Here is a 27,960-nt window from a genome sequence, read left to right as displayed (position 1 = left end):
AGAGCGGAGCTGACGACTGAGGAATGTATCTGCACTGTTTGTCTGCAGAGGTGCTGCCTGCCTGCCATCCATTACAAACCATTAGTGCAGATGGTCCTGAATGTGTTCATGTGAGGCAGCGTTGTTTTGTCGACATCAAAGGCGGTGATTTTGTGTTGCACAATAACTACTTTACTTACTGAACGCACAACCATGCTTCCCTCTCTCTGTGAATACAGGGAGAGACAAAAAGCAAAGCTGCAGCTGTCAGCATCAAAGTTTGATTTGTTTCTGCACCAAATTTTTAATACACCTGAATGTGTGGCTTCTGGTTTGTTTACAGTTTGTAGTGTTTATGTGTGCACGTCTGTCTGACACAGGGAAATTAAATTTTTTTATACATGTGATCGCAGAGTATCTTCAAGGAGGACAATTTTTTGATTTTGCTGAAACAGGGTTAGTTTTAACATTCAAAAACCCACTGAGGTGAGCAAGATTTTTTTTTATCCTATTACAAGTACGACGGTTGTCTCAGAGGAGCTGTCCGTGCTGAGGTTCCCTTGAATACAGCCATGATCTTTCTTTAATAGAATAAAAGAAGAGAAATCTCTAATGGACGGGAAGAAAGGCAGGTCTTTGAAAAGGAAACCTGAGACAGAGAGAGGGTCAAAGATGTTTTGTTACTTTTAAATCAGAAGTGACATTTTTAGTCTGACGTTCATCCAGCTGATGAAACCGTCTCACTGAAACAGACTCTGAATGATGCTAACATTCGTAATCAGATTTTTTTTAATGAGTAACAGGTAAAAATAAAGAAACAACATAATTGTTGTTCACCCATCTTTCCTTTTTGATTCAATGTTCACATTCATGAAGGTGCTTGTTTTGGGGACAGATAAGTAAACTTTTATTTTAGTAAAGATGTTCTGATGCTAACACCAGCATCGGAAATACATTCTGGCGAGGATCAATGGTCGGGGATATGGAGTACGCAAATCTATTTACCGATCCATAACCTTGTCTTTTATGTATATTATTCTCATCCATCTAAAACTGCAATTTTCCCTTCCCAGAAATCACTTCTTCTTTGCTGCTTCAAAACATCACTTACGCTGTACTGCCGTATTATTATTAAACCAAAAACTGAATTACATTAATCACCAACAAAACAGACAATATGTACAAAACACAAACTCCCATCAAAACAAACTGTAAATACCATAATAAACCAACATATCATCAGGTGAACCACCCACCATACATGTACGATTTACAAGGGTAGAGAAATATTTCAATATAACAAAGTAAATATTTTGTTCTCGATTGAATAGTAAACTTTTCCCATCACTTTAAATATTTTGAATACATTTGTATATGCAATTTATCCTTCCAGTATATAATGGCGTTTTACAATCATTTTCAAATGGTGGATATCTAAAGTATCCACAACCACAGCTTTAAAAATAATAATAAAATGTATGAGATAGTTACTTGTTTCTTTAAAATCACCTAATATAACAGAGAAGAAATCTAACTGAAAACTCAAATTCAATGCATTGCACATCAGCTAGAACTAGACAAAAAAAAAACACTTGACAACAAGCAAGGACACGCTTCTCTACTGCACAATTGGCTGTTTAGCTGATGGTGGCTGCTGTGCTGTGCTGTTCTGTTCTGTGCTGTGCTCATGGTTACTGTCTGAACCTCAGCTGAACCTCAGGCTCAGCAACTGCAGCTTCTTTTTCCCAAGAGCAATCGCACACTTTATATATCATCTTTTCCCACAACATCCATGTTTGCTATTTTAGTCTGGGCTTCTTGCATTTTTACAGCACATGCACTGTATCTTGCTGATTCAAGTATATTGGACATCTCACAGAAATAACACAACTTTCTTTTACTGCTCCTGCTTTCAACATAATTCATCATTGAGTATTTAAATGAGACTATGATACAGTCAGACTCAGTCCTGAAGGGATTTTCTATTTGTTTCAGACAGAAGGAATATTTTTATATATATTATATAATTTTTCATAATATTCTAATGTGTGTTATAATTACACAAAATCTGTGTGAACAGTTATAACAGGGTATGTATAGGTCTCCATGGTCAATGTGTGGAACATCTGATAAAGTTCGAAATTTCTATGTCCACTTTGGGAAATGATTAAAAAAAGAATAACATGTTTATTTATGAAGCACCTTTCAAAATAACCAAAGGAGGATAGATATAAATGAGAAAATAAACATCAAAGATAAAAGGCAAATAAATACAAATTCTAAAATTGAAGACAGCAGATAGAATAATGCAACATCATTTAAAGTAATGGTTGAAGAAATGGATATAAGAAACATAAGTAATAGCAAAAAACAATCAGGTAAAAGCCATTTGGTATGAATACAAATTGAGAAAGGATTATCAGGGTGTTGTCCCACTTCAACTCATCCTTTTCTATATCTGTTGTTCTCTTTCACTAACGGTCATTCACATTTCTGTATTTCTATGGGTTTCTCGTTTGCTTTAAGTTATCGTGTGATGCACTGTGCTGTTTAATTCACATGGGGGTACACATGTACACACGTATGTACAGAATCAACCATAGGAGTTATTTTTTAGACGCCACCGATAACACTTGTTCTAGCACGACGTGAACAGTTTGCTAGTCTCACTAAAATATCTACACATCAATAAGCCGTCATCAGAGCACACCAGCTACATACTCTGGGTATATATGGAAAACTGTATACAGCAGGAAGGCAGCACATATTTATATGTACTGTATATATATATAGATATGTATATATCTTCCACTTTTCCATGGTTACACCCCACAACTATTAGCAGGTAAGTAAACAAATGTGTGGGCATGCACTAATGTGTGTGTGTGTGTGTGTATGACAGTACATTAGGGAGGCATTTATTGTAGAAGCACACAGAGTGGACACAGTCAAATTGAGACTCACTGAGTTTAAGTCTATGATTTTTCCATATTTGCCTTTGTCTGTTTATTTCCTTCTCCTCTTCCTCTGCCATCCTTCCTCCCTCCCTCCTCATCCTTCCATCTATCCAGGGACACTATGCATTAGTATAGAACCTTGGCAGGTGTTTGCTCATTCAAGTGACACGGTTTTATAATGAGAAAAGTGCAAATTTCAGAATATACCTGCCCATATACCTGACTCTGTCTGGATGTGACTATTCTCTTTTTCTTGTCAACGACCCATCTGAGTGTGTCTGTCTGTGTGTGTGTGTGTGTGTGTGTGTGTGTGTGTGTGTGTGTGTGTGTGTGTGTGTGTGTGTGTGTGTGTGTGCATGTATACAGAGAGAGAGAGAGAGCAAACATAATGCAACATTTATTAAAAAGCTTAACGTATATTCTTTATCTCAGCCCCTGCTCACGCTACATTATCTGTTATACCTTTTCCGTTGCGTGACGGCTTTTTTTCAATGTAAAAAGTGCCTTATACTTTATACAGTAATTGGCTTGTGGAATTTTTTCCAGTAACAGAAATGATTTCTTTTCATCAGTCACCACCTGCCATTCCGAGTTCAGTGGGAAACCTCCACCAGCCCTGCTTCATTAAATCTTTTGTAAGAAGTGGGTCAGCGAGGAGACAGCTCTCGCCTATAAACCCCGTTGTATTTTGCATAGGGACACGTTTTCACCCTAAAGCCAGGAAGTAAAAAAACAGACACCCTGGTCTATAAGGAGATGCATATTATTTTAAGGGGCCCATTACAGCTGTCCTTCAAAGTGACTTTGAAAAGCTAACGGTGTTTGCAGGAATATATTCTCACTGTGATCAGGCATGAATTTCTCAAAAAACAATCCTTCTGATTTCCAATTCTATTATCACATATGGTTTCTTATAACAACTCTGTGTTCAAAAGCCATTCTTCTCGAAGAGAAAAAGAATATGCCCGCTGCTAAATGTGAGTTAATTATCCCAATTTGCCTCTGGGCATTTTTCTCTCACCAATGATAAGTGGCTCTATTAATAAAGGTAGTAAAAATTGCTCCTTTAAATACTAAAAGCTTTTTCTTTAATAATAAGAAGCTAAATATTGTAATAAAAAGAGAGGTGACAAAGAGAGGAGACGCAGAATGCTCAAGGTCAAAGGAAAAAGTTTGCTTGTGTCTTTCAGAGGTGATAACTGTTTCTGAAAGCGCTCATAAAATGCCTCCTTAATTCCTCTCCTTTATCCCACCAAGGCCCACACGCCATCTCCCTTCTCCTCTTTTTCTTCCTCTCATGCTTTATGGTCCTTGTCTTGGAGAGAGGGGACTTGTTAGGGATCTGTGGAGATTTACAGTCAAGTTTTTTCTATCAGAGAGAACACGGTACCAATCTTCAGGCCGATATGAAAGGATGTTTCACAGAGGCACTCTTCCAGGAAATAAAACAAAAAGACAGCTGTCTTCGAAGTTTAACTTTCCGACTCGGATTAAGTTTTTTTGAGAGAAAGTTCTGGTATCTGTTTAATAAAAAGTCTGTCAGGCATTTCTTATTTTGTTATTTACTTTGGAAAAACTTTTAAAAGCCCATCCCCTAAATTGCTCAGGCAAAGACACTTTGAATGCATCAAAGCTTTCACGGCTGCATACTAGGGAAGTGGAATACTTGACATTCCACAGGCACACACGTATATATGTGCACTTACAAGCAACAAACACACACACACACACACTTGCACAGCCACAGACAGCCAGCAAATTGATTCATACAGCTGAATATTTGACATCTGAGGACCTGAATGGTTTCATATTCAACAGCTTGGGAGTCTGAAAACGAGCGGTTGGCCCATAGCTGTTCACCCATAACACTAATCTTAATGTTTAAACAGATTCAATCAATCTGCAGATGGCACAGCACAGGCAGGGATGTCCAGCACAGGTGCAGTGGGAACTTTGAAAACAGCATCAACATATTATAACTTTTTCATTGAAGACGCTGCAGATACTGTGACATACAGTATAGAGAGACTGTCTTGAATGAATGCAGCAGTATCGCACTAATGTGTGGTGACTCACCGTTTTCAGGCTGAGGGGAAAGTGACCTAGTCACTGTGACCTTTACATGGTCATGTTGTCTTTTCCAATTTGCTATAACCATTCTAACAAGAGAACAAGAACATGGACTCCACATTTCGTAAACACATCATGTAAAATATATATACACAAACACAGACAAGAGCAGGCACAGTGTGTGAGCACATGAATGGACGAGGCAGCCCAGTGGACACAAAACAAAGAAATCATTATTACCTCCACCAAGGAAGTTGTTTAATTGTTGGAGGGGTGGGGCATAACCTAAAAAAGTCCCTTTTTTGCAGTGGATCTGGATAAACGACATATTCAGTCATTTTTTTATTACTTTGCTTATCATGGCGAGACACGGCGTTGGCCTTGGTTTCTGTCCGACCTCTAGTTCTGTGATGTGAATATTGGGAAAAGTAAGTTTTGAAATAATTTCACAAAGTGTGTCAACACAAAATGACCTGCATCCGAAACTTTTAATCACCGCAACCTGCAGCATTTTATGTTGCATCTGCCAACATCTGTACCTGCTGAATCAGTCACTGTTCTAGCCAGAGCTACATTATGATCAGGTTTACTTAATGTGTGGGGGCAAAAACCTACTGATGCTCGCAAGGACAAGTAAACCTCCCTCCAGCCATACTCCAGAGGGCAGAAATTAAAAAAGAGGAATGAATGAAGGGAGTTTAGCAGGTTGGAAATGACAAGACAGATGTGGGCGCTGAAGGAGAAACGGGATGAAGACAGGTTAGAGAATTACCGCAACCGTGTTGAATAAGTGATTTAAATGTCAAACCTTAGTTGGTGCTCACACATGATGAGTCCACTACAAATTTTGCCTGGAAAGTAATTATACATATGGTCTTTCTAGTGTGGGAAGAATGAATAAATTGAAACTATGACTCTCTGGAAAATTTCTTCATCTAGGAAATAAAGACACTATCGAGTCTTGAATTACACGGAACCAAAAGAGCAATTTGTAAAGAGATATTAGGCTCTTTTGAATCTCATAAAAGGCAGAATCCCTCTTGCTCAGTGCTCATCTCCTCTTCTCGCTGTCGAAGCACAGCTGAAGTCCCTCAGTGGGAAGTGATGGAAAGGACAAAATCGGCTATTTTCAGGACAATGGCTTATTTGAAATTCAAACAACTCTTCGCAGGCGCCACGGCACCTTTGAGAGGAGCGAGACAAGAGGAGTCGCTTTCATCTGACTAAACGTCTTGGAGGTGAGACTGAGCCTTGACATTAAACAACAACAGCCATGAAACCAGCACCACTCAAAGGACTGTAATGGAGTCAGTGGTTGCATTTGTCTTTGTAAGTAATATGTTTATGCAAATGCTCTGCGGCTGCCTTCAACAGAGCCACACAATCTGTGATAGCACACACACAGACACACACACAGACAACAATCTGTTGAATCCGACACCAAACATTAATCCAACCATTTCTTGATGGTTAACCTGCATACTGGTTATAATATTAATGTAATCTGTATCAAAGCTATTCAAATTTTAAATCACAAATTTCAATGTTCTGGTCCAAATTATTGCACCAAATTAAAAGTAAATACCTAAAAAAATTACATTGAGTTCATTGAGTCAGCCAGTAACCTAAAATAGGGTAGGAAATAAACTTTTCAAATAAAACTCTATAAAACTTAACTTTACTTTGGTATAACCCCCCCCCCCCCCCCCCCAAAAAAAAAAAAACCAAATAAACAGGTATTTAGAAAAGTATGCAAAAAGTTGGCAAGTTAGGGTAGAACATTTGCACAACGGTGTGCTTGTCCTAATCCTCGTCTTTTTCCTCCCAACAGGCAGCACGGAAAATTAATCTGAAACCTACTGTGCTCAAAGGCGTTTGCAGCTGAGACATTGTTCCTTCCTCACACTGCCAGTGGCACTTTGGAAACACCACGACATCTCTGTGCGCCCATCAGCATGTGCATCTGAATTTGCCACGTTCAGCAAGATAACTCCCAGAGTGCTCGCAAACACACAAACACACACACACACTCCTATCTCTGTGAGGATGCTCATTGACATAATGCACTGCCTTTCCTTTCCCCAACCACAACCAAAGATTCTGTATAAACAGATACTGCATGTGAATAGAGACTGTAGACATAGGATAAGATTTTGGGGACAAACGCTTCTGGATTATGTCTCTAGTTTGATCATTTTCGAGCAGGTTTTTTTGTTTCCCGCAGGTAAACAGTCTGTGTGGAGACCAAAAGAGATGGTACACATTGACCAAAATGCACCATCTTTTTAATTGATCTGTATTCATACGCAGATAGCTCTTAATAGAGATCAGCCAAAATATTGTCTGGACCTAAAATACCTACAAAAAGTATCACTGGTTGTGTTTTGTATGGAGAAACGTTTGACTGGCATAAGAAACTGGTAAACAGTGTACAGCGAATAGCAGATGGATATTTGCCGTCTACACCGGTAGACCCAAAATATCGTCTGTTCATCGTCAGATGATAATCGATGGGCAACGAGATTTATCAACCATTACAACTAAATGCCTGACCCAAACCTTTACTCTAAGATCAATCTAAATTCAACTCTACCCTGAACCCTAAAACCAAGTCTTAACCCTCAAACACACCTTTGAAGTTGTGGTGACCGACCAAAACACACACGCAGACACAGTCAACCCAAAAAAGCTTCCAACTCTGGGGGCTTAGCAGCATCCCTTTGCTCTTTCTGATAATAAGAGGGTCCTTGACTGCTTCCTCATTTCCAATCTCAGAGCTCTGCACTGGAAATGCCATGAAACAGGCCCCCAGGCCGGACCCCTGCTGTGATATGGAATGACCTGCAGAGAACATCAGTTGTTGATTTTGATGTTCAGAGCAGCTTTTTACTGCCACTCTGTCCAAAGAAAGGTGGGTAAGTGAAAATGTGAATGGCTGAAAATTGGAATGATTTGCACATGCATGCATTCACTTACTATATGTAAAATATATATACACAAACACAGACAAGAGCAGGCACAGTGTGTGAGCACACGAATGGACGAGGCAGCCCAGTGGGCAGAGGGATAATGGGGGAAGACTGTGTAAATCCCATATGTGCTTAATCCAGACACTTACAAGAGAGTGTGATTCATACTCTATTACACTCGACTAATACAGCTGAGAGACGCACAGGGCACAATCATTTCAGCAGGCATGGACCAACAAAATAACACCCATGAATCCTATTTATGGGGACTTTACTGAAGAGGGCGTGAAAGGTCAGGGATAAACCCTTTGTACTTATTAGCCATTAAACATTAGTGGCTTTGTGCCACACCCACAATTCCGCAGAGTGTGTGTGTGTGTGTGCAGGACCATGACGGTTTCCAGTGCATCAAGTGTTTGTTATACAGAGCTTGAAATCTGTTCTGCAGAGTGTATTACCCTCAGGTTATTGTCTCACAGGTAGTGATGTGTGAGATTGATGAAGATCCTTTCGAAAAATTATATATAATATAATATACTTTATATTAGTTTAAGAAAGACACTCAATTTATCATATTTTTATTAAATTATATCCTTTCCATTAGGCACATTTACAACACGCAACTGTGTCTGAGTTTTATATTGTCAGTATTGTTGGCATGTTGAGATCCACAAATGTGGACATTTTTTGCGACTCTCCTATAAAAGAAAATAACCTTCATTTACCATTTACTCCATTTAGATCTGTAGCCTAGTCTACTGCAAATATCACCATCAATGTGAAAGTAATTAATTGATTATTTGTAACCAACTTAATGCTTTTGCAACATTAATTACACACAAGGCCATACTGGCTCCATCCAAGGCTCAGGCTGTTTGGGTTTGTTTTTTAGCATATAACTCTCCAGTGTGAGGTGGACACAGTACGAGGGTGCGAGAAGGACTTGAAGCGTGTGTGGGCTGTTTCTGATGTTCTAAGTTGATCTGAACAACAATTTCAAATGTTGTAATTGTGCAACAATGTTAACACTGATCATGTTTGTACTTCAGATGCCGGTAAGAATAAAAGAATGCCAGTAGCCATGCTCCACAACTGATCTTTAAATGTGGTCATCCATCTACAAATGTATAGAATAACCAAGTCTGAGTATTTGTGTGTGTTTTAAGGTTGAGAGATAAAATAAAGCCACATACTATTCATCCTCAGAGGGGAGGTTTTAAAGACTCATGATAACAGGCTTTGGCATGTGTGTGTGTGTGTGTGTGTGTGTGTGTGTTTTCTACACAGTGAATGCACTAACTGTAAGAACCGAGCAGGACAGGAAGAAGCAGACACATGAAATGTTTGACAGATGCTATGACAACAAAGACAGCAGCTTATTCAAGTGACAAACACACAGGGTTACAGAAGCTCTTCTTTCAGGCTTTTCTCCAAACTAAAAAATGTAAGTGAAATTCAATTATTTGTGTGTTTTGTGTATTTCTCAACCACTGCAAATCTAACACAGGAGACAAGTGCATCTGTCTCCAACTCACCTTTCTTGTCCCCGAAAAAGAGGGTCTGCTGTGCCGGGTTCGACCACTGGAGGGAGGTGTTGTCATTATACTCCACGCGGCAGGTCATGTTAGCAGTGCCACCCTCCGTCACCGTCACATTTTGAACCAGAGGGTACTGACCACTGACGCCTGCGAAGACACACAAAAGAGAACAACAGAGTTAGGAGATGAGGATGCATCAGGAGTGAGGGAGCGAAAGACACTGAGGTGCACAGAGTCAGACAGATGGTGTCATTTTATTGCTTGATTTGTAACGTGGCTTTGTTTGTTTAATACAGTTGAATTCAGTAGGATGGTGATCATGTAGAGTAACATGTAACATGTAACTATGGAGGCTGACTATAAAGTAAATTGATTTTCATGCAGATGTACATAAAATTAAGATACTGTTTAGAAAATACTTTCTGTCGACTCCTCACACTGCAGGACGAAAAGAGGAAATCTGGTTTATGTCTTTGAGGAATAAAACAGCTTAACACCCTGATTACAAATTAAATGTACATGCAGGATGGCTGGTCACGGCTGTGCACTAAATTGGACCCTAACATAGAAGAAACAGGGGGCATTTAGCCTGTGGTATCAAGCCTGAAACCTCAGCTACACAGGGAGGACCAATTAAAAACCACTCTCTGTGGACTCTTCTCCGTGTTGGTGTGTGTGTGTGTGTGTATGAGATTCACACGTCGATTGAGAGAAACAAAGAGACAAACAGCATTAAATCCTGTAATTGTGTGTGACCTCTTAGACGAGCGGAGCCAGTTTTCAGCACCACGGACAGGTAGCTGTCGGTTTTCAGAACTCTGGACAGCTCACATTTGTGTGTGTGTGTGTGTGTGTGAGAGAGAGAGGGCAGGAGGGAGGCAGAGGGAGCAAGTAAGCAAGTAAATAATAATAACCATAAATCTATTTCTGTCTTCATCCCCAGAGGACAGGTTTTAAATACGTGTGAATAGAGTCTGAGGTAAGAAAGATTATTCATCCCAAGCTAACACCCCCGTCTTAAACCACCATCCCTTCCAGGGAGTGTTAGGGATCATGAAAACTGAAAAAAAGAAAAACATTAAGTATAAGGAGAAAAAGAAATAAGTAATATTCAGAAATTAAGTTTTAAATGCCACAATTTCCATTTCAGTGTAATACTGCTGATGCCTCTCGATTCAAACGCTGCTTCTGTATTAAATCTGATTGAACACTGCAATTATCGGCAGCCAATTTTGTGTTTTCCTTACTTCAGCTAATGACTGCACGGGGAAAGATAAATAAACCCTCAAGAAAACTACTTGTCTTCAGGGTTAGCAGGTGAGGCAAACACCATCAGAGAGACCTGCGGTGAAGGACGCGTCGAGAGGAGAGAAGATGAGGTGAAGGAGAGAAGGAGCGGCGAAGAGAGGTAAGTCAAGGAGCACGGGTCATTTCCAGTGTTGATTAAGGCCTCCCGAGGTTAATCATGCATGTGAGAGATAGAGAGGGAAGAGGAGGGAAATGGAGGAAAAATGGATCCGCGCTATGGGAGGCAAGGAATATGTTTTATTCATGGAAGTTTTGCATGAGGCATGATCTGCCAACGATTTACCATTCTCCCGCGCCTGCCCTCGCTCTCTTTATTACTTCCTCTCTTTAAATCACTTACTTTTCCTCCCTTTTCTCATGCACGCAGTTGGGCGACATGCAGCCCAGTGTGATACATTTTATTTCCTTTGTACCGGCCACAAAAGAAAAGTTAATGGTTTAACACCATACCGGATGGTGGCAAATGAGGATTCTTTTTGAGCCGGGTTCTGCACAATATGACATGAAGTATAATTTCAGTTCATTACTGCGGCGCTGGATGTGTCCCTTTTAGATGTCGATGAAAATGGGAGTCAACTCTATGCTTGCTTGCACTATGGTCAAGTCTTTTCTCATTCCTCAATATATATATAATCTGCTAGTTTGTTCTCCGCGTGAAATGTTGAGTCATTTAATGGTTACAGCAAAGTGCCTCTAGCCAACATAGGTGCTTTGAAAATATATCCGTCCAGCTATGAAACAACAGCATTTATAAGATATTTATGTCTTTTACTTGTCACTCAGATTATATATGCAGGTAACCCTGCTTATCAGGGCAGATAAAAAACCTGTGTCCATGATATCATGTATTATATATATTATGTAAAGCATTTGTAAGACATTAACCTCTTTTACACCAAAATTTGCAGGTGGTTTTCTAAACCTGGGTACACCAGCTGAAAAAGGTGGTTTTGCCAGTAAAGCAATTCAGTATTTTTCCTGCTGTGTTGTGTTCAAGGTCACAAACAAACAGTTTTCTGCACAGTTCAGCATGAGAAATAACCGACCAGATGACGTTTGAGAAATCCATGATGCTGCTGTCTATTTGCGACAGGTGTCAAACCTGAAGCTCCTCAAACATTTGTAGCTGGATGTTTACCAGTCATTACGAAGGCAAAACATTTGAAATATTAGTTTTTCTCTCCCTTTTCTCCTCTTCCTTTCTTCTACTAGTGCCTCCACAAACTTACAATAGTCTGGGGATTCCTAACCTTGCCTAAGCCTTGCGTCAGCTCCTGGTGCTACACGTCCAGAGGGACTGAAAGGGCCAAAGGGGCCACGATGATGGTTATATTAGAGCAGCGCATTGGTCTGTGCGCCTAATTGACCAGCGGAGTAGATTCTTCCATTCTCCCCCCTCTGGCCACCCAGACCTGATTTAAATGTATCTCCTGAGGGAAGCAGGCAGCTGCTCTCTTCTGATTTCCATGTCTAAATTTAGGTCCTTCCCTCACTCCACCTCTCCACTCTGCCTCCCACTTTTCTCTCGCTCCATCTTTTCCAGTTCACATCCACTGCAGTTCCCTCCTCTCTGTTCCCTCGCTGCCTCTGTCACGTTTCCTCCTCTGGCTGATCCCTGAAGGGTGGCGTTTCCACTCTCTTTGTCGCTCATTTTCATATTCCCTTTGTCTCCCCCGATGCTCCCCGGGCTTTCAGATTTATCTCGATCCTACCTCGGTTCTTCTGCTCAGTTGTATCTCATGGAGAGAGGGGTGACTTTATTTGCACTCTACTTTGACTGACGTGCCGAGGGTGAGCCAGGTCAATGTCTGCATGACATTATGAAGCAATGAAATGATTCAATTTGCTCTGCTTTATTTAGCTTAATATATATGCCACCTTCAATGGTATAGTAGCACAGTTGTGATTGTAGAGGGGGTTATAGCAAATCATTATTTCCTCTAAAGACAAAACAAGAGATCAGATCAGATTACCCCCTCCACACAACTGTCTCCCTCGATGAGCTGAGTCTTAAGTTTTAATGGGACCACTCTGTAGCTTCCCTCCCCCAGTATAAGCACTAGCTACTGATCAAGAAGGCCCAAAAATCCTCTGCACAATCATCTGGACTCTTGCCTCCCACCCGCACAGCACTGGCCGAACTACAACTCAAAGGTACACATGCCGGTGCAGCCAGGAGAGATAGTCACAGGACACAAAGGCACACTCACAGACATAGAACATATTCCAAAGCAAACTACTAAACAAATAAAAGAGATAAGATAATTCTGAATGCTTCCTCTCTGCTCTCTGACATGACCTTTCAAGCAAGAGCAGCTGAGTCTGCTAACCTTTCTTATTTAGGTATTCAAGGAGCAGAGAAAAAGTGGGAGATGCGGGCAGACAGACGGACAGCCCGGAGCTACTGACCTTTATAGCAGAACTGCAGCTCAACTGAGCTGTAGAGCTATGATGTATGGTTGGGAATACAGGATTACAAAATGGATAGAGGCAGGTCGTGGTTTTGATTAGCTGAGTCACCTTTTAAGCCAGCGGAACATAACCGATAAATGCAGACTCGGGATCACATTACTGCAGATCTAAATTTAATGGATAATTCCGGTTTATTACGGCTCAGGCCTGATGCAATGTTAACCATAATTTCAATCTCTTGTGAAAATAAAACGCCAAAGTAAATCCTGAAATCTGGCGACAACAAGCGAGAATGAAAAGCGGGAGGAGCAGACAGGCTGTCAACAAGCCAACAGCAGATTATCTACCACATTATCTGGAGACAGAACCGAAAGTTAGCACAGACGTAATGTTGGAAATAATCTGTTATTACACAAATAAACCGGTACATGAAATGCACATATTTGAAACTACATTTGTCTAATGATTCCAGAAATCTCTTTTTGTTTGTCTGCGACTCGCATATCTCGACAGCCGTTCATGTTATCGGCTTCACACTTGACATGTGTATTGTTAAGGGCCTAAGGAAGTGCAGTGTTAAATTTGGTGCGATTTGGACATGCGATATATTCAATATTAATAAACTTTGTGTAGACAGAAAACCAGTGCTCTGCAGCAGCAGCAGCGTGACAACGGGCGCGTTCACTACAACAAGTGATTCTCCATGTCAGAGCTCTGCATACTGAGTCAAACTTTACCAAACTTTGAATGCAAAGATAATATTTCATTATTACTATAACTTATTAAAGGTTAAAAGACAAGATGAAAACATGCTGGAGTTTTTGTTATTACAATTATGTGTTTGAAAACCATACGGGCATCATAGCATAGCTCTGTCTTAGATCTTGTCCTGTAAAATACGACTTCAAGTGTCTTACTGTTCGTAAAACATCCCTCTCACATGATCATGACAGAGATGCAAAAGATTACACAGGACACGAAACATTTGCCATGGCCAGTTAGTGTCTATGAGGTGACACAGGTGGCTACGCAGCTGGGTGCACAAGGCTCTCAGAGTGTGAGGCAGCCGGGTGGCATGGAGATTGTGGAGACTGTCCAACGGCACAAGATCATCTCAAGATGAATTCATCAAGCGGCTGTGTGTCCTGTCACAGTGTCCTTGACCGAGAAAACGTGTCAACAACCTCCTGGCTGGTTTAGAGTATCAGCAAACTCAGTTCAATTTCAGTTGATGATATGGACGACAAAATGTTTTAAGTAACTTCCTGGAAGAGGAGCCAACATATCAGACGAGTGCATCATCACTTCCTGCCCTCGCTGTAGGACTCTTCCTCCCACGGTGGCAATTTTCACACAAACTCCTCCCTGTTTCTCAGGAACATATCACTCACACACACACACACACACACACACACACACACACACACACACACAACACAACACAACACAACCACACACTATGCTTTAACCTTTTTCACACCTTCTGCAGACATGCATCCCAAATCCAAGTCCCATTTATCAACATTTCCTAACACTATTAGACCTTACATGAAAAACAAGCCTCTGCTTTTCACATTTAAATTAAATTGCATGTTCCTGTGAAAAACAGTAATCGGCAGTGTGACTAAACTATCTATCAGTCTTTTTAAACGAGAAAGCACTATGGGACTTGCGGCTCTATATGTAATTTATCTTTTAAACCTCTTGAAAGCAGGAAGCGAGGCCTGGCTTGACACTTGGCAATGGCAGTATCCACACATTTGCAGCTTTCATATATCATTAGTCCTCCGCAAGTCAGAATATACTGTGCTGATGAAAAAAATATTTTATGCATTTACAACACTTGTAATAGAAACACAAGTACGTTCAAATGATATTTATCACAGCCTAAATATATAAAGTGAAAATGCTCTCCATTTATCTTTTATATATCCAAGAACAAATGCATTTCATGAATAAAATCAATCTGTAGAGTCCTTCTAATTGTACATTTTATTTTTTCTGATCTTTGAATGTAACATGTCTCTATGGCACATGCTCATGAAGTGAAGAAGCATCTTAAGTCAATGAGATTAGTGCTGGTGCTGGTATCCTCTTGACAATGTGAAGGAGGATGATTTCAAACAGCCTTGATCTTGTCTTCTTTAGCTTAACAACGTGATAATGTAAGTCCTACATTTTGGCTTATGCTTTCATCAAAGTCCGAACAGCAACAATGACCTTCCTTACTTTTCTCATTAAACAAACGCTTCAAGTCAAATGATTTATTCATTTAAAATTGCTTCACCAAGTTGGATGTTAACTAGTTGCATGGAATGGAGAGCAGTGACTGGTCGGCAGTTCTGAGGGGTCAGTAAATAATAAAGGGAATGAGGAGTCAAGAGACCTGATGCCAGTCCATGAGTCCTTTAAAAACATCAAATAATCACAAAAGCAAAAGTGAACAGAAGTCACTACAGGGGAGATATGGTCTCTGCTTGGTGCCATGTAAGAAAATCCACTGCTGCATTTTGAACCAGATGCAGACGAAACTCGCTGACTCATTTCTATTTAAGGTGAATTGTATCAATCATTGCAATTACAAATAAAAAACAGCAACATTTATAACAGAGAGGAATGGTTTAAATGTTTGATCAGTAGATATTTCTGTCTGTCTCATCCGAGGTTATCATTGTTAACTGATGGCAACAGGACACATCATGTGGGTCTGTCAGCGAAAACTGAATCCATTTGATAACCCTACAGCTGCCACCACACATTTGACCAATCTGCACAGACTGCAATGCAGAGATTAAAATTGAATCCTACATAATACAGCATGGGGGTGAACCTTCAATGGCAGAGCGGTTGTGGAGCAGTCTGCAGGACCTCAGTTTTATTCTGGTTTAGTAAAAAGAAGTCAAGTAGAATTATGTGTAGTAAGCATAAAAAATGGTCTGTATTTGAATGGTGAATGCTCTGTATTTACAAAGCAATTTTCTAATCTTGATGACCACTAAGGGGCCCTGTGGTACACCACAGCTGATGGCTGCAGAGAAGATGCGGGGAGGCAAACCACTGATGGGGCCTGTCACTGACTGTTTATCAGTCAAGAGAAGTGAGGAGTGATGGACTGTGTTGAAGTCACAATGGAGATTTTAAACTATTCTAATAGTGTAACGCCCTGAATCTAAAAACAGAGCCATTCGGAAGTTTCTCTCAGGAAGGTGGACTGAGGTGAAGGATCATTGGTACAAGTGGAATTGAATGCTGTGACAGGTGTTCTGTGCACAGGCCAACAGGGGGAGCTTTAATCAGAGCAGTATGGAAGGCATCTGAAAACTGCCTGGAAAAGAAAGTGGTAATAAACCAGGTATATTCCAAAAAAATGCTAACAATCAAGGTATACAGGCATGATGGATGAATGTATGTCATGCATTCAACTTATGGACAATATGCAGTAAGAATTAATAATAGTGCATAATACAACTTTTTATTTAAGAGTAATAAAATAGTTTAATACAAAAACTGAGTTACAAATATTTCTATAAATAACAATTTTTTTTTTCAAAAGTCATAATCTGGGAGGGGCCTTGTTTGCATTCTCTCTATTGTAGTTCTTCTATCTGAAGTGATAAAACGTTCTGTTTCTCTGTTTTGTTCTACTCATGTTTGTGAGTGAACTGTATGCTAATTTAGTGTGTGTGTGTGTGTGTGTGTGTGTGTGTGTGCACAGGCACATTCAAAACTAAACTTGCTCTTCTGACACCGATAAGACTCCTGCTGCGAGCAAATTGAATGCAACCCCTGCAGAGGGTGGAGCTACCTTTGTATTCAGCGCTCGCATACAACCACCTCAGGACAGCCATTTCTGATGTGGAGATATGAAATTAATTACCCGGCACCAGAGAAGCTGGCTACGGTGGAGCTGTTGTCATCTACATACAGTACAGTAATTAGACTGGGCAGCTGTTGGTGCTGCCATTGCACATTTTGACATCCAACTTACAACCCCAGGAGTCCGATCAACAAAACATCACCTATCCCTCTGTGGTGCTATTAGGTGTTGTTTAAGCACAGTGAGGAGTGACAAACAGAGGACGTTTTTTTTATGAACCACAAGCTGTCAGAGAGTAGAGAGGTTTTTTTGGCTTGTTTTTGAGGTGGGTGACGATGTTCCCAGTAGCTAGTTGTGAAAGGTATTAACAGACAATGTTACGAGAGTGACAAAGATATGGGGAAGGATTTCTCCTATGATCACAAAAAAAAACACGAAAAAACACGAAAAAACCCCCACAAAAAACACAGCATACAGCAGATTTTTCCCATTTTGTTGCAGAGGAAAAACTGCCTCGGTTGAACTTTTGTTGCTTCTCAGAAACCAATCCACTGTATAGGCCACTGCTTCTAAAAACCCACGCACTAATTTCAAGTTGGTGGACAGACATGCTCCCAGACTCTATTATCACTCGCCCAGGATTCCTGCCCTTGATTCAGCAACATCAATTTAAAGGGCAGATACATAAACCCCTGCCCATTCTCTGCGTGTAAGCCGTCTGAGTTCAAGCTCGCTCGGTCCAAAATGGCCAGGGATCTCACTATCCACCCCCAGTCAAGGGCAGACATCTCATGGTTTTATGACAGAGGTAAAGCGGGCTCTCATAAATACTTCATATGCTGCTTTCCTCCAGCTGGCAAAGGCGAGCTGAGAGCAAAGGCGAGTTCGGTGAGGACATGGGTACATATTTTGACAGATAAGCGGAAGTAAGGGAGTAAATAAGTGAAGCAACTGTAAAAACAAGTGAACAAAGTCTTAGACACTTCCTTTTTGTCGAAGAGAACCTGTTATTGTTACATAACGGGAGAAGTTAAGTAGAGAAATAGGCAGTTAAATTATGCTGCCCTGATTCTTGCATAAAATGTAAGAAGGTAAGTATTTCTATCGTTCAATTGCTTCTATATGTAAGCACTTACACAGAGATAGTGTGTGAGTGTGTGTGTGTGTGTGTGTGTGTAAAACTGAGCAGTGAAATATAAAGTAAATGTTATTTGCACTTCATCCTTTTTCGATATGGCAAAATCCCAGTCTCATCTGTTCTATTTTAAGTGTTACAAGGACACAGACGGCAAAGCTTTGACTACATACAGTGTGTGCACTTTAAAATATTCTGCTCTATTCCCTCTTTGAATATAAAGCCAAGCAATGGCAACTCAATATTAGCAGCTATCCACACGCTTGCAGGCTTAGTGAGTTTTGTAAATTAAATATCATAAAAGCACAAGGCCGAGAAAAATCTGATTTATTGTGGCTATTGAAATCCTCTCAAAAAAATTCAGACTGATGTGGTGGAGAAATGTGCTCAACGTCTCAACCTTTTTTATCACAAGAAGCTATTTATTTCTTCTGCTTTCATACGGGGTGAGAACAGGATGATCTCAGGGACGGGTTGCAATCACGAGGGAAATCAGACTAATCATTGCTGCCACCAAAAACTCCCAAATTCCCCAAATCAACATGACACAGTGTGATTTTCTAATGTGCGGGGATGTGTTGACAGATACTCTTCATTTAAGAGTGATCTGGGGAACTGCTTTCGTGCCCCCGAGGGGATTTTGCAAGATTCAGTGAGCAGAAAGTGCTAGTTTTAAAAACAGCTCTTAGCATTTCAGGACCCACAGTGGCAGGGTTGAAACTGAAGATCTCGTCTCAAAGCTAAAATCAGACGGGTCTACTCTAGGATGAGTGCATCTGAGAACAAAATTGTGTTACGCAAGTGGTGTTTTAAATGGCACGACCTGTTCCGGTGAGTGTGGTTAATTTTCCTTAGCCAGTAGAAGTTAAACTAATCTCAGCAGAGGTTTTCAAACTGTGATTGAGGAGCCAGTCCGATGTTCTACAAACAATGAGAACTTTGTTTTATTGTAGCGTGGGCTGCTCATGAGCATGATCAGCAGCTCAAATGATTGTGACACAGCAGACCAACCAATTTTCAGACAAAAATCACACCAACAGCTCAAATGAAAAAACAACTGGTGCAGAAGTGTCATCACAGAAGACAGGACAAATACAGGCTTTAGCTGATATTTAATACAAATGGTGTTATATTGTGAAGGCACAGTGTTTTTAACTCCACGTCTGTAATCGCACATTCGCCTCAAGTTGCCAGTTGACGTGAAGACTCCCCAAGATCTCTACCAACCTTCCCCGATGATTTGAACATATGATGGGTCTTTTTTTCTGAGGTAGGACCTAAAGTGCCTGTCAGACTTTGAAATCCCCTTATTTCTATGAAATGATTACCTCCAAAAAGGTTATGGTTTCATTGATGTTTGTTTGGTAGTTAGCAGAATTACACAAAAACTACTGACAGATTCCCTTGAAACTCCCTTGAACTCTCCAAGACATGGACCAAGAATCAACCCATTACATTTTGGTGCAGACCTGGACAAAGGGGCAGATCCAGACATGTTTGTAACCACAATTGCTTTCAATTCAAAGCAAAAAGATAAGGGTTAAAAAGACACCAAGGAACTGTGTTCTTTTCACGAACACAGACACATATTCATGTACGCACAGTATACAGTGTACAGGTGCCATGTATCTGTCTGTTGTGTTCAACAAGGTCCTTTTTCACACTCATTTGAATCCCTGACTGACGTCATTACATTGTTCTAAAAATAACCCAGTTTCAATTTTAACCTTATTGAAAAGGAGGAGAAGCAAGGAAAGGTAGACAATATTGAAGGAGAAGCGTTTTCACTAGGGTTGGGTACCAAACTCAGTACTTTTAGTGGTACCGACTGAATTGCATGGGTACTACCGGGTACCGATTCACGTTAAATCAATCGGTGCCTGTGAGGGCATCTGGGTGAGAGTATGTATACATGATTGAGAGTGAAGAAGAGAGTATACGTTGAATAAAGAGAAAGAGAGCAAGACCATGTGACCCATCGCTCCAGTGCGATCAAACCAAGCTCAAAACTACACAACGCAACATAACTACTGCATCAAGTCCATCAATGAAATCTGGCACGTATTACTGGATGTACATGTACAATCTGTTTTTTATGTATGCCACTTCTGAGCTGACGCCGATCCTCTCATTTGACTCATCAATACGACTATGTGCAGGAAGTGACTGTATTTCGAGAGCTGCTCCTCTGTAATCATCAGCCAAAGACGGCGGCTAAACAGATGGAGAATAAAGTCGTGGTTGACTTAATTCTTCGTTTTGGAGAGGGATATTTACTGAAGCACGCAGCTGAATATAATCAGGTTATCTCCTCTCAAATAAACACTCTGCCTCTCCTCCCTGACACCCTCACTCTGATCTATAATCCATCCCTCAGTTACACACTGCCATCTTGCACAGAGAGCGACGGAGAAGATTGGGATCGTTGTAATTTACTGCCGTCTTCCCAGTGTCTGACAAAAGGTATAAAGGACAAAATAACACAATTAAGTAGTGGACATGAATATCATATATAGATTTAACTTTTAAACCTCGGAATAACATCTATAAAATTTATGCTAAGAAGCGAATGTTCACGAGAGAAAACTATACGCAATTCGTGATACATGTGAGGTTTATGCTTATCGTGCTACTGCTTCAAAACCAGAAAACACATTCTGATTATGAGCAAATTAACCAGAAACATTACACAGGTAAGTTTAGTGTGTTAACTAATCCACATTGGACTGGTTTATTTAAAAAAAGACAACTGTCAGGACAGGGGCACTTCAAAAGCCAATCAGATTTCAGCAGTGGTCAGTGCCCCCCCTGGATCCCCCCCCAGATCTGCCCCTGGATCTGCCCCTGACACCAAGATCCCATTAAAACAAAACAGGGCATTTAAAATCTGTAATGAAATATCAAATAATTCTATGACAAAAGTATGACAGTTTTGGAATCAAGCAAACAAAAACTAAATTCTAAATCAAATAAAAGCAACCAAACAGAAAAGTCAGCCAAATCTTTTAAAGCAAATCCAGCTCGGTAAATTAATTCAGTTTGACTCCTCTGATGTGAGATTTGTAAGGCTGAGGGAGCAGCGGGGGGAAGCGCAGCCACAACTCACCTCGAACTTTGCCTTTTGAAGCCATCACTGGAATCCCCAAGTAGACAAGAGTGGGGTTGGATGGACAGCAAGAGAGGCAGACGCCAGAAAGCAGAGAGGAGAGAGGACAAAGACAGAAGACAGAGCAGCTGATTAGATAACTGCGGGAGGAACAGTGTGCTTGTATCTGTACCGGAGAAGAGCGTAGTCTCTATCTTGAATGTCAATCAAGACTGCTGACACCCCACAACCCCCCGACCTCCGATCGTTCAACCCTGAAAGAGAATGTCCTGATTTAGCTCATCAGCAAATTGAGAGCTTACAGCGTGGCACCTTTTAATTAGAAGCGTCACATCATCTGGATCATGCGAGGAAGCTTGTTGGTGTCTAATGAGCTTGAGACCCATAAGGATAAGGACATACTGTAGATATCATGTGGTTGATTAGGGAATGCTATGCTTCATTTGATTTCTTGTCGAAATCATAGAACTTTCTTGCGGTGGCTGACGTCTGGTATATGAGGACACACAGGAAGTCATGATATGTGTGTGTGTGTGCTTGTTCTCAGGACAGACTGGTGCACTATCATATACGGCCGTGAATGACAGCACTGTAATCAGAAGGAGATGCACAGGTAGGAGTGTGGTCTAGCAGAGAATATGCCATCATATGGGAGGGTTCAGAGAAAACCACAAAATGCAACCATGTACAAGACGAAGATAACCACAACACAGAGGACCTAACCGACAACGTGAGCATAGCCTCTGAGACATCCTGCTGGTGAAAACACAAGAGGAGAGCCGGATAAACAACCCAGATTGTCTATTAGTGTGCGCATGTGCCTGTGTTTTCGTGTGTGTGTGCGTCCCAAGGGAATAATTCGTATGCTTCACACACACTGCTTTGCCAAATTGATGGATCTATTGGAATGCCTCCAGTGAGCCTGAAATGAGAGGAGAAGAACAAAGAGAATCTAACTGCAGGTGCACAGTCTGCAGGTTATAAAAGAGTGTCACGATTTCCTTTCGATTTACAGATTTTGAAATCAATCCAATTGTACTTAACAAATATAGAATTTCATATTTTGGTAGATAGACATACTTTAAATGGATTTCAAGACTGAGATGGAAAATAAAAACAGTTAACTCGCTTTGAAATGCAAACCAGATGCTTAATAGTCTGGCCACTTTCACATACATATTGTTTTGTTCATATCTGAGCACCATTAAATCCTAATAGTCAATTCTCACTTGCTGATGGAAATGATTATGTTTTATTAGCACTACTTCACAGCTTGCAAAGGTAAGAGAGGTAGATTGAGGAAGCGGAAGAGCAAAAGAGAGAAAGCGATCATTTCTTGTAGTTCTTTAAAATTCCTTTTCACACATTTTTTTTTACCAGCAGCCTCACGGTGTATTTAGCGGCACACAACACAGGGCAACTGAGAGCGGAACAAAAGGCTGAAACAATCATATCTGAGAAAAATAGTTTATCTCGTACACGTGCACACAAATGCAAACATACAGGCGCCTGGTGAAAATTTCACACGTTGCTGCTGTGTCAGTGGTAAAGAGATATAGAGGAACTGGCAGAGAAACAGGTCAGCGGGTGTCACGTCTCTACCAACACTGCCTTCTACATGGGACTGATGGCTCTGTGAAATATTCCCTTAGCAAAGTCTGACCTCGCTCCCTTACTGCCTTTCATCGCTGCCGTCAAGGTATGAGTTTGCTGTCACAACAGTGCATCTGTGATCTCTCCCAGTCAATACCCACCGAAAAAAAAGAAGAAAAAAATGACAGATCCTGGAGATAAAACCCTGATTTTCAGCTATTCAGTGGTAATAACAGCTGAGTTTATATAACAGATATAGAGAGAGAGAGACCCAATAACCCAATGAATTACACAATGGACACCTCTCACAATAGTACTGATAGGAAAGAATATAATAGGATACTGGTTCCTGAATACAGTTTAATCTGGTTGTTTCTCTAAACACTCTCCCGGAATTCCTGTTTCTTTGGTTGTCTCAGCAGTGAATATCAGACATGCTGTACACTCAACAGGTGAATGTTGTTTGCATGTTCACATGTGGCAACATTCTTTTCATTGTGTGAATGCAACTGCGTCCTGGGTCCTACTCAGCTGGGGTCTCTGACAGGCTACAGTTTAAACATATTCTGAAGCTTCTCAGTGTCCAAACGTTGATTTGTTTGCAGCCACTACCGATTGGGGGAGAAGATCATATTGTGATTGTGGATCTCTCAGGATGGAGGTGACTATATCAATTAGGTTTGGACAGGGCCTTAGGTGATATGCGGGAATCTGTTTGCCCCCTAGTGGTCGAAAAACCACGTCATGCAGCTTTAACATCATTTCATGGTCTCTTGAGTGTGCAAATAATAGTGTGATAATGGTAACTCGAGAATGTTGGCTTTCAAAACCTCTTATCTAAAGGTAAAGAAAGGCCCACTGACATTTACAGGAGATAACTCAGAGTGAGCTGGATGAAGTTTTCTCTCCTGCGGTTGCAGCTTAAATGGGCATTACAGAAAGAAAAGTCCCTTCTTACACACATTTTATATGACTGATAATTGCAAATACCTGGTGATTGACACTGACACAGTTCTGTTAGTTAATGTAAAGGAATACATGTAATATGAACACACAGATGCATGTAAACCTCATTTTTCAACTATTTACCAAAACAATGCTTGGAGCTATTGGTCTAGGTATCACATTAACAAATACAATATTTGTTTTTTTATGAGAGAATGAGAAGTGAGTGACGGTGAGATGGTTGAAGAGAAAAGCTCAGAGTTGTAAGCAGGTTGTTCTCTGTAACTGTCAGCGGGAAGCTGTCATAAATAAACTGTGACAGTTCACACAGACACCACCTACTGTGACACACACACACACACACACACACACACACACACACAAAACAGTGATCATAGTATTCCCTTGGGGTATGAGTCTCATGGGAGGACATGTGTTCTATTGCAACAATCCTTCCTGTTTTCCTTCTCGGTTCCTCTTCCTTCAACTCCGGCTCATTCAGGAGTTGTCTCAGCTGCCTTTTCTTGTTCACTCACCTTTTTTTTTTTTATTAACCCTTTCCTTACCCCCATCTCTCTCTCTCTCACGTTCTGTATTTCGTTCCCCCCCTCGTGTTACCTCTATCACAGTGGCAGATATATTCAGCGTCTGACATGGAGTGAAAAGCCTATGGAGATCGATGTGTGCAGCGCACCTCTCTGAGCTGTCACACGACATGATGAAGAGTTAAGCTTATCTTCCGTACGGCGGCAGCTGTTTTGCCATATGTTTGATGTACTCCTGGCCCTTGGAATCCCACCAATATTCCACCGGTGAGCAGATTGCTGTAAAACCTTAAGAAACTCTATGTCACCCTATGACTGGGCTGTACATGGAGCCATCAACACACATGCACACACACACACACAAACGCGAGCATAACAAATATTTATATAGAATTTACATCATGACACATATTCATTGTGAGCCCTGCATGCATTTGATTTCAAGAGAATCATCAGCTCAAAAATGGCTGCAAAGGAACACAAGCAATTGTGTTTAAATCGTATTTGATTTAGCACAGCTTTTGCTAAATGCCACAATTCATCTCAGGGTAATAAAGGAGATGGTAAACAGTGTTAATAGAAGGAATCAAGCTTACTTAACTCAGCTTATTGCCACCATACTGCTTGCTTTATTAGATCTGTCTACAACGTCCTTGTTTTCTCACATTACAGGGAGGCACACATCTGTTTATTTTGTCATTTAATCCGGCATATTTGATTTCCACTCCTTAACACAATTATACATACCCTGTCCACAGCAGAATCATCTGCTCACAAGCCAAAAGCCAATAAAACGCACACGTACATGAGTTCACACGTGTTGATCACACATGCACACACATTAGTTCCATCTTCTCTAAAGATGGTCCACAGCAGTGTTTATGGTTCCATTCAATACGCCTTGCAAACCTTTTTCTTTCGTGCTGGAAATAACCAACCAATCACCATCTGGTGAATCACCATCATCACACCATGTGCGAACGGCCCCAGCCAATCTAGTCCATAAGCTACAGTTCAGTTTTAGATTTTCTGTTCAACGGCACAGTGATCGACTTTTCACTGTACAGTCTAGGTTCATAATCATGATAGATTAATAAAGCAGGATACTGTCAACAACATGCAGGTATGACTAACTGCTGCTGAATCAGCAATTGGTCGAGCGCATGTATCAGCCGGACCATGGCTTCGACCCACAATCACTACGTCAAAAGCACAAGGTGGCGGCAACCATATCCAAAATATTTAGGCTTTCTTTTGTCCAATGGAAGGAAGTCTATGGTCAGCTAGAATGATCCAGGTCGTGTCTACGTATGATAGAGCGATGACATAACTTATCGGCCTGTCTGGTAGAATGTTAGGAAGAGGTTTCAGTGACAGTGGCCTGGTGGATTTAATGTCAGGACATTTCAGTGCACAGATTCTCTGTCACTTGACTTCCCACCTGTTCCATAAGAAAGCTCACAGCACACACAGCCACAAAAGCACACAGTATGTGCAAGGTACACAGCAGCTTCCACTTGGACACAACACACTCTGTGTACCAGAAAACATGTTATTTGACAAAATTCGCTGGCATACATCACTGGTTCTATGCACAGAAAGTACACCCGTGCTGCCACATATCACACTGTCCTTCACACACACCAGACTTCATGAGAGTAACAGTGTGTGATATGTACTGCACAGAACGCTGTACTGATCTTTCCCCCATGGTTTCTGAAGTTTTATATATCTTGGTGATTTAATTGGACACTGCTAGACAAATAGTAAGTTTAGAACTATCAGCTTCTATCTGGTCACTTTTGAGATATCAAACAGTAAAGATTTGACAGAGCAAAAAAGGGACATTTAAATATTGTCTTTAAAAAACGTTTTCTATTTTGTGCCTCATTAAAGTTATATCTGTGATGACAATCAATAATCAATAGACTTTAAACATAGTTTGAGTGACGTCTGATTTTCTTGTCATCTTTCCTTTCACAGACGTGATTTCTCTTGACTTTTATACAGAGGATTTAAAGTGCCTTTCAAAATATATACAGTGAATATACTAAAATCAAAGGCATCTCTCTTGCATTCTGACTTATTTATAACCACAATTTGCAGACAGCCATCTGATTTGTATGGTAATTGCTCATAATGTAATCATCCTCCTGAACAATATTAACAAGGTGATGTTTATGAAATCATTCTATGTAGTTTAGGTTTGCCAGGAATGTTTGTGTCCCTTCATTTTAGCACCGCTAAGCTGGTGTTGTAAGCCGGGTTGTTTGATGGGCTGTTTAGCACCTTGTACGTCTGTCTGCTGCCAGGTATTTCTGCAGTAGGAGCCATCTTTCTTAAGCAGCAGAGGCCCTCTAGAAAAACACAGAGCCAAGAGTTTGTCTCATATTACAGGCACAAGCTTGACAAACATCCAAACCCTTCCCACACAGAATAAATAAGAAGAGTCAACATGAATTATGACCCTGGGGACTGTTTAGAAGCCAGACTTTTTTTGGGTTGAGTTCAAAACTTATCAGCTAATATTTATTATTTTACTTTTTCATTTGGCTTGATAAATTCTTGATGAGTATTTTCTTGTCTAAAAAATTGCCAAGACGGGAGCTGCATTAATCCATTAATCCCTCTGAGGCTCTGACTGGACTGTAGCTATGGCAGCGTCCTATCACTGAAATCTTCAATCCACTCTTTTCATGGTACTGTGAATAATAAACACTACCAGTCAAAACTTCTAGAATATCTCAAAATTTCCAGTTGTAGTAAGAAAGATTGTCCACACTACTGCAGAAGTTTATCTTGAGGGGGGCACTCAAAGAGCACACACCTCCGCCAAGACCCAACACTCTCTCTATGAAATCACATTTAAATTCACAAGATCAGTATTTTTATTTGGATCTGCACCAAAATGCACACACTCATAAATATCAGTCCTCTGAACTTGCAGGTTATTTTTCATCAGATCCATAAATTATTCTGTGCCCTTTCACTGTTAAAGAAAGAGAAAAATCTAAATTCTGGATTTGTCCCCCGATGTCATTGCTGACAATCAAACAAACACAGGGGTTAAAAACATACCCTCCTTGGCAGAGGCAGTCACCTCAGTAGGGTTCAAGTCTGATGATTGTACAGGTCGTCCATTCCAAGATGCATGAAACCACAGTTCTTCCTTTCTAATGCTTTGGGTTATAAGTCATCAACAAATACGTTTGCATTTACTTTCCAGGCTTCATTTACTTGCATTACTGCAGAAAAACCGTACATTTACCAATCCCCAAAAAAGACGTGTTCTCTATGAAACTTAATACGTCTGCTCAGTGATTGGTGAGCTTTTTCTTCTTTTTCACCTTGGGCAGTTTCCCGCTGACCTTTATACTATTTACGATTATTCACTGGACTTGAACTGCGGAAATTTCAATAAAACCTGTAAAAATGTGGATGTTGTAAAACTGTGACCTGTAGGTGAAGTGTGCAATGTTTTTCATCACAATAGTGCAGTGGATGGTGTAAAAGAAAGAGGTGAAGAGGATGAGATGAGAGGAGAAAAGATAAAACAAGTGTAGGTTTGACCACGGTCATCCTATAA

The 27,960-nt window shown here is 40.6% G+C and overlaps 1 protein-coding gene across 3 annotated transcripts in view; it reads right to left on the bottom strand.

Moving 5' to 3' along the window:
• cadm2a (cell adhesion molecule 2a) overlaps nucleotides 1-27,960 on the bottom strand; it is a 199,988-nt gene that overhangs the window by 43,541 nt on the left and 128,487 nt on the right. For 2 of the 3 annotated variants that reach the window (XM_020086031.2, XM_020086033.2), the window contains exons 2-3: nucleotides 21,292-21,318; nucleotides 9,511-9,660 (exon numbers count right to left, since the gene is read on the bottom strand). In XM_020086031.2, the coding sequence (XP_019941590.2) occupies nucleotides 9,511-9,660; nucleotides 21,292-21,318 (177 nt within the window). The remainder of the gene's footprint in view (nucleotides 1-9,510; nucleotides 9,661-21,291; nucleotides 21,319-27,960) is intronic. The other variant, XM_020086032.2, reaches the window with a different exon arrangement.

Source organism: Paralichthys olivaceus, chromosome 15 (genome assembly GCF_024713975.1).
Source record: "Paralichthys olivaceus isolate ysfri-2021 chromosome 15, ASM2471397v2, whole genome shotgun sequence".
Lineage (NCBI taxonomy): Eukaryota > Metazoa > Chordata > Actinopteri > Pleuronectiformes > Paralichthyidae > Paralichthys > Paralichthys olivaceus.
The sequence above is the reverse complement of the archived record's forward strand: the minus strand, read 5'-3'. Positions and strand labels throughout refer to the sequence as shown.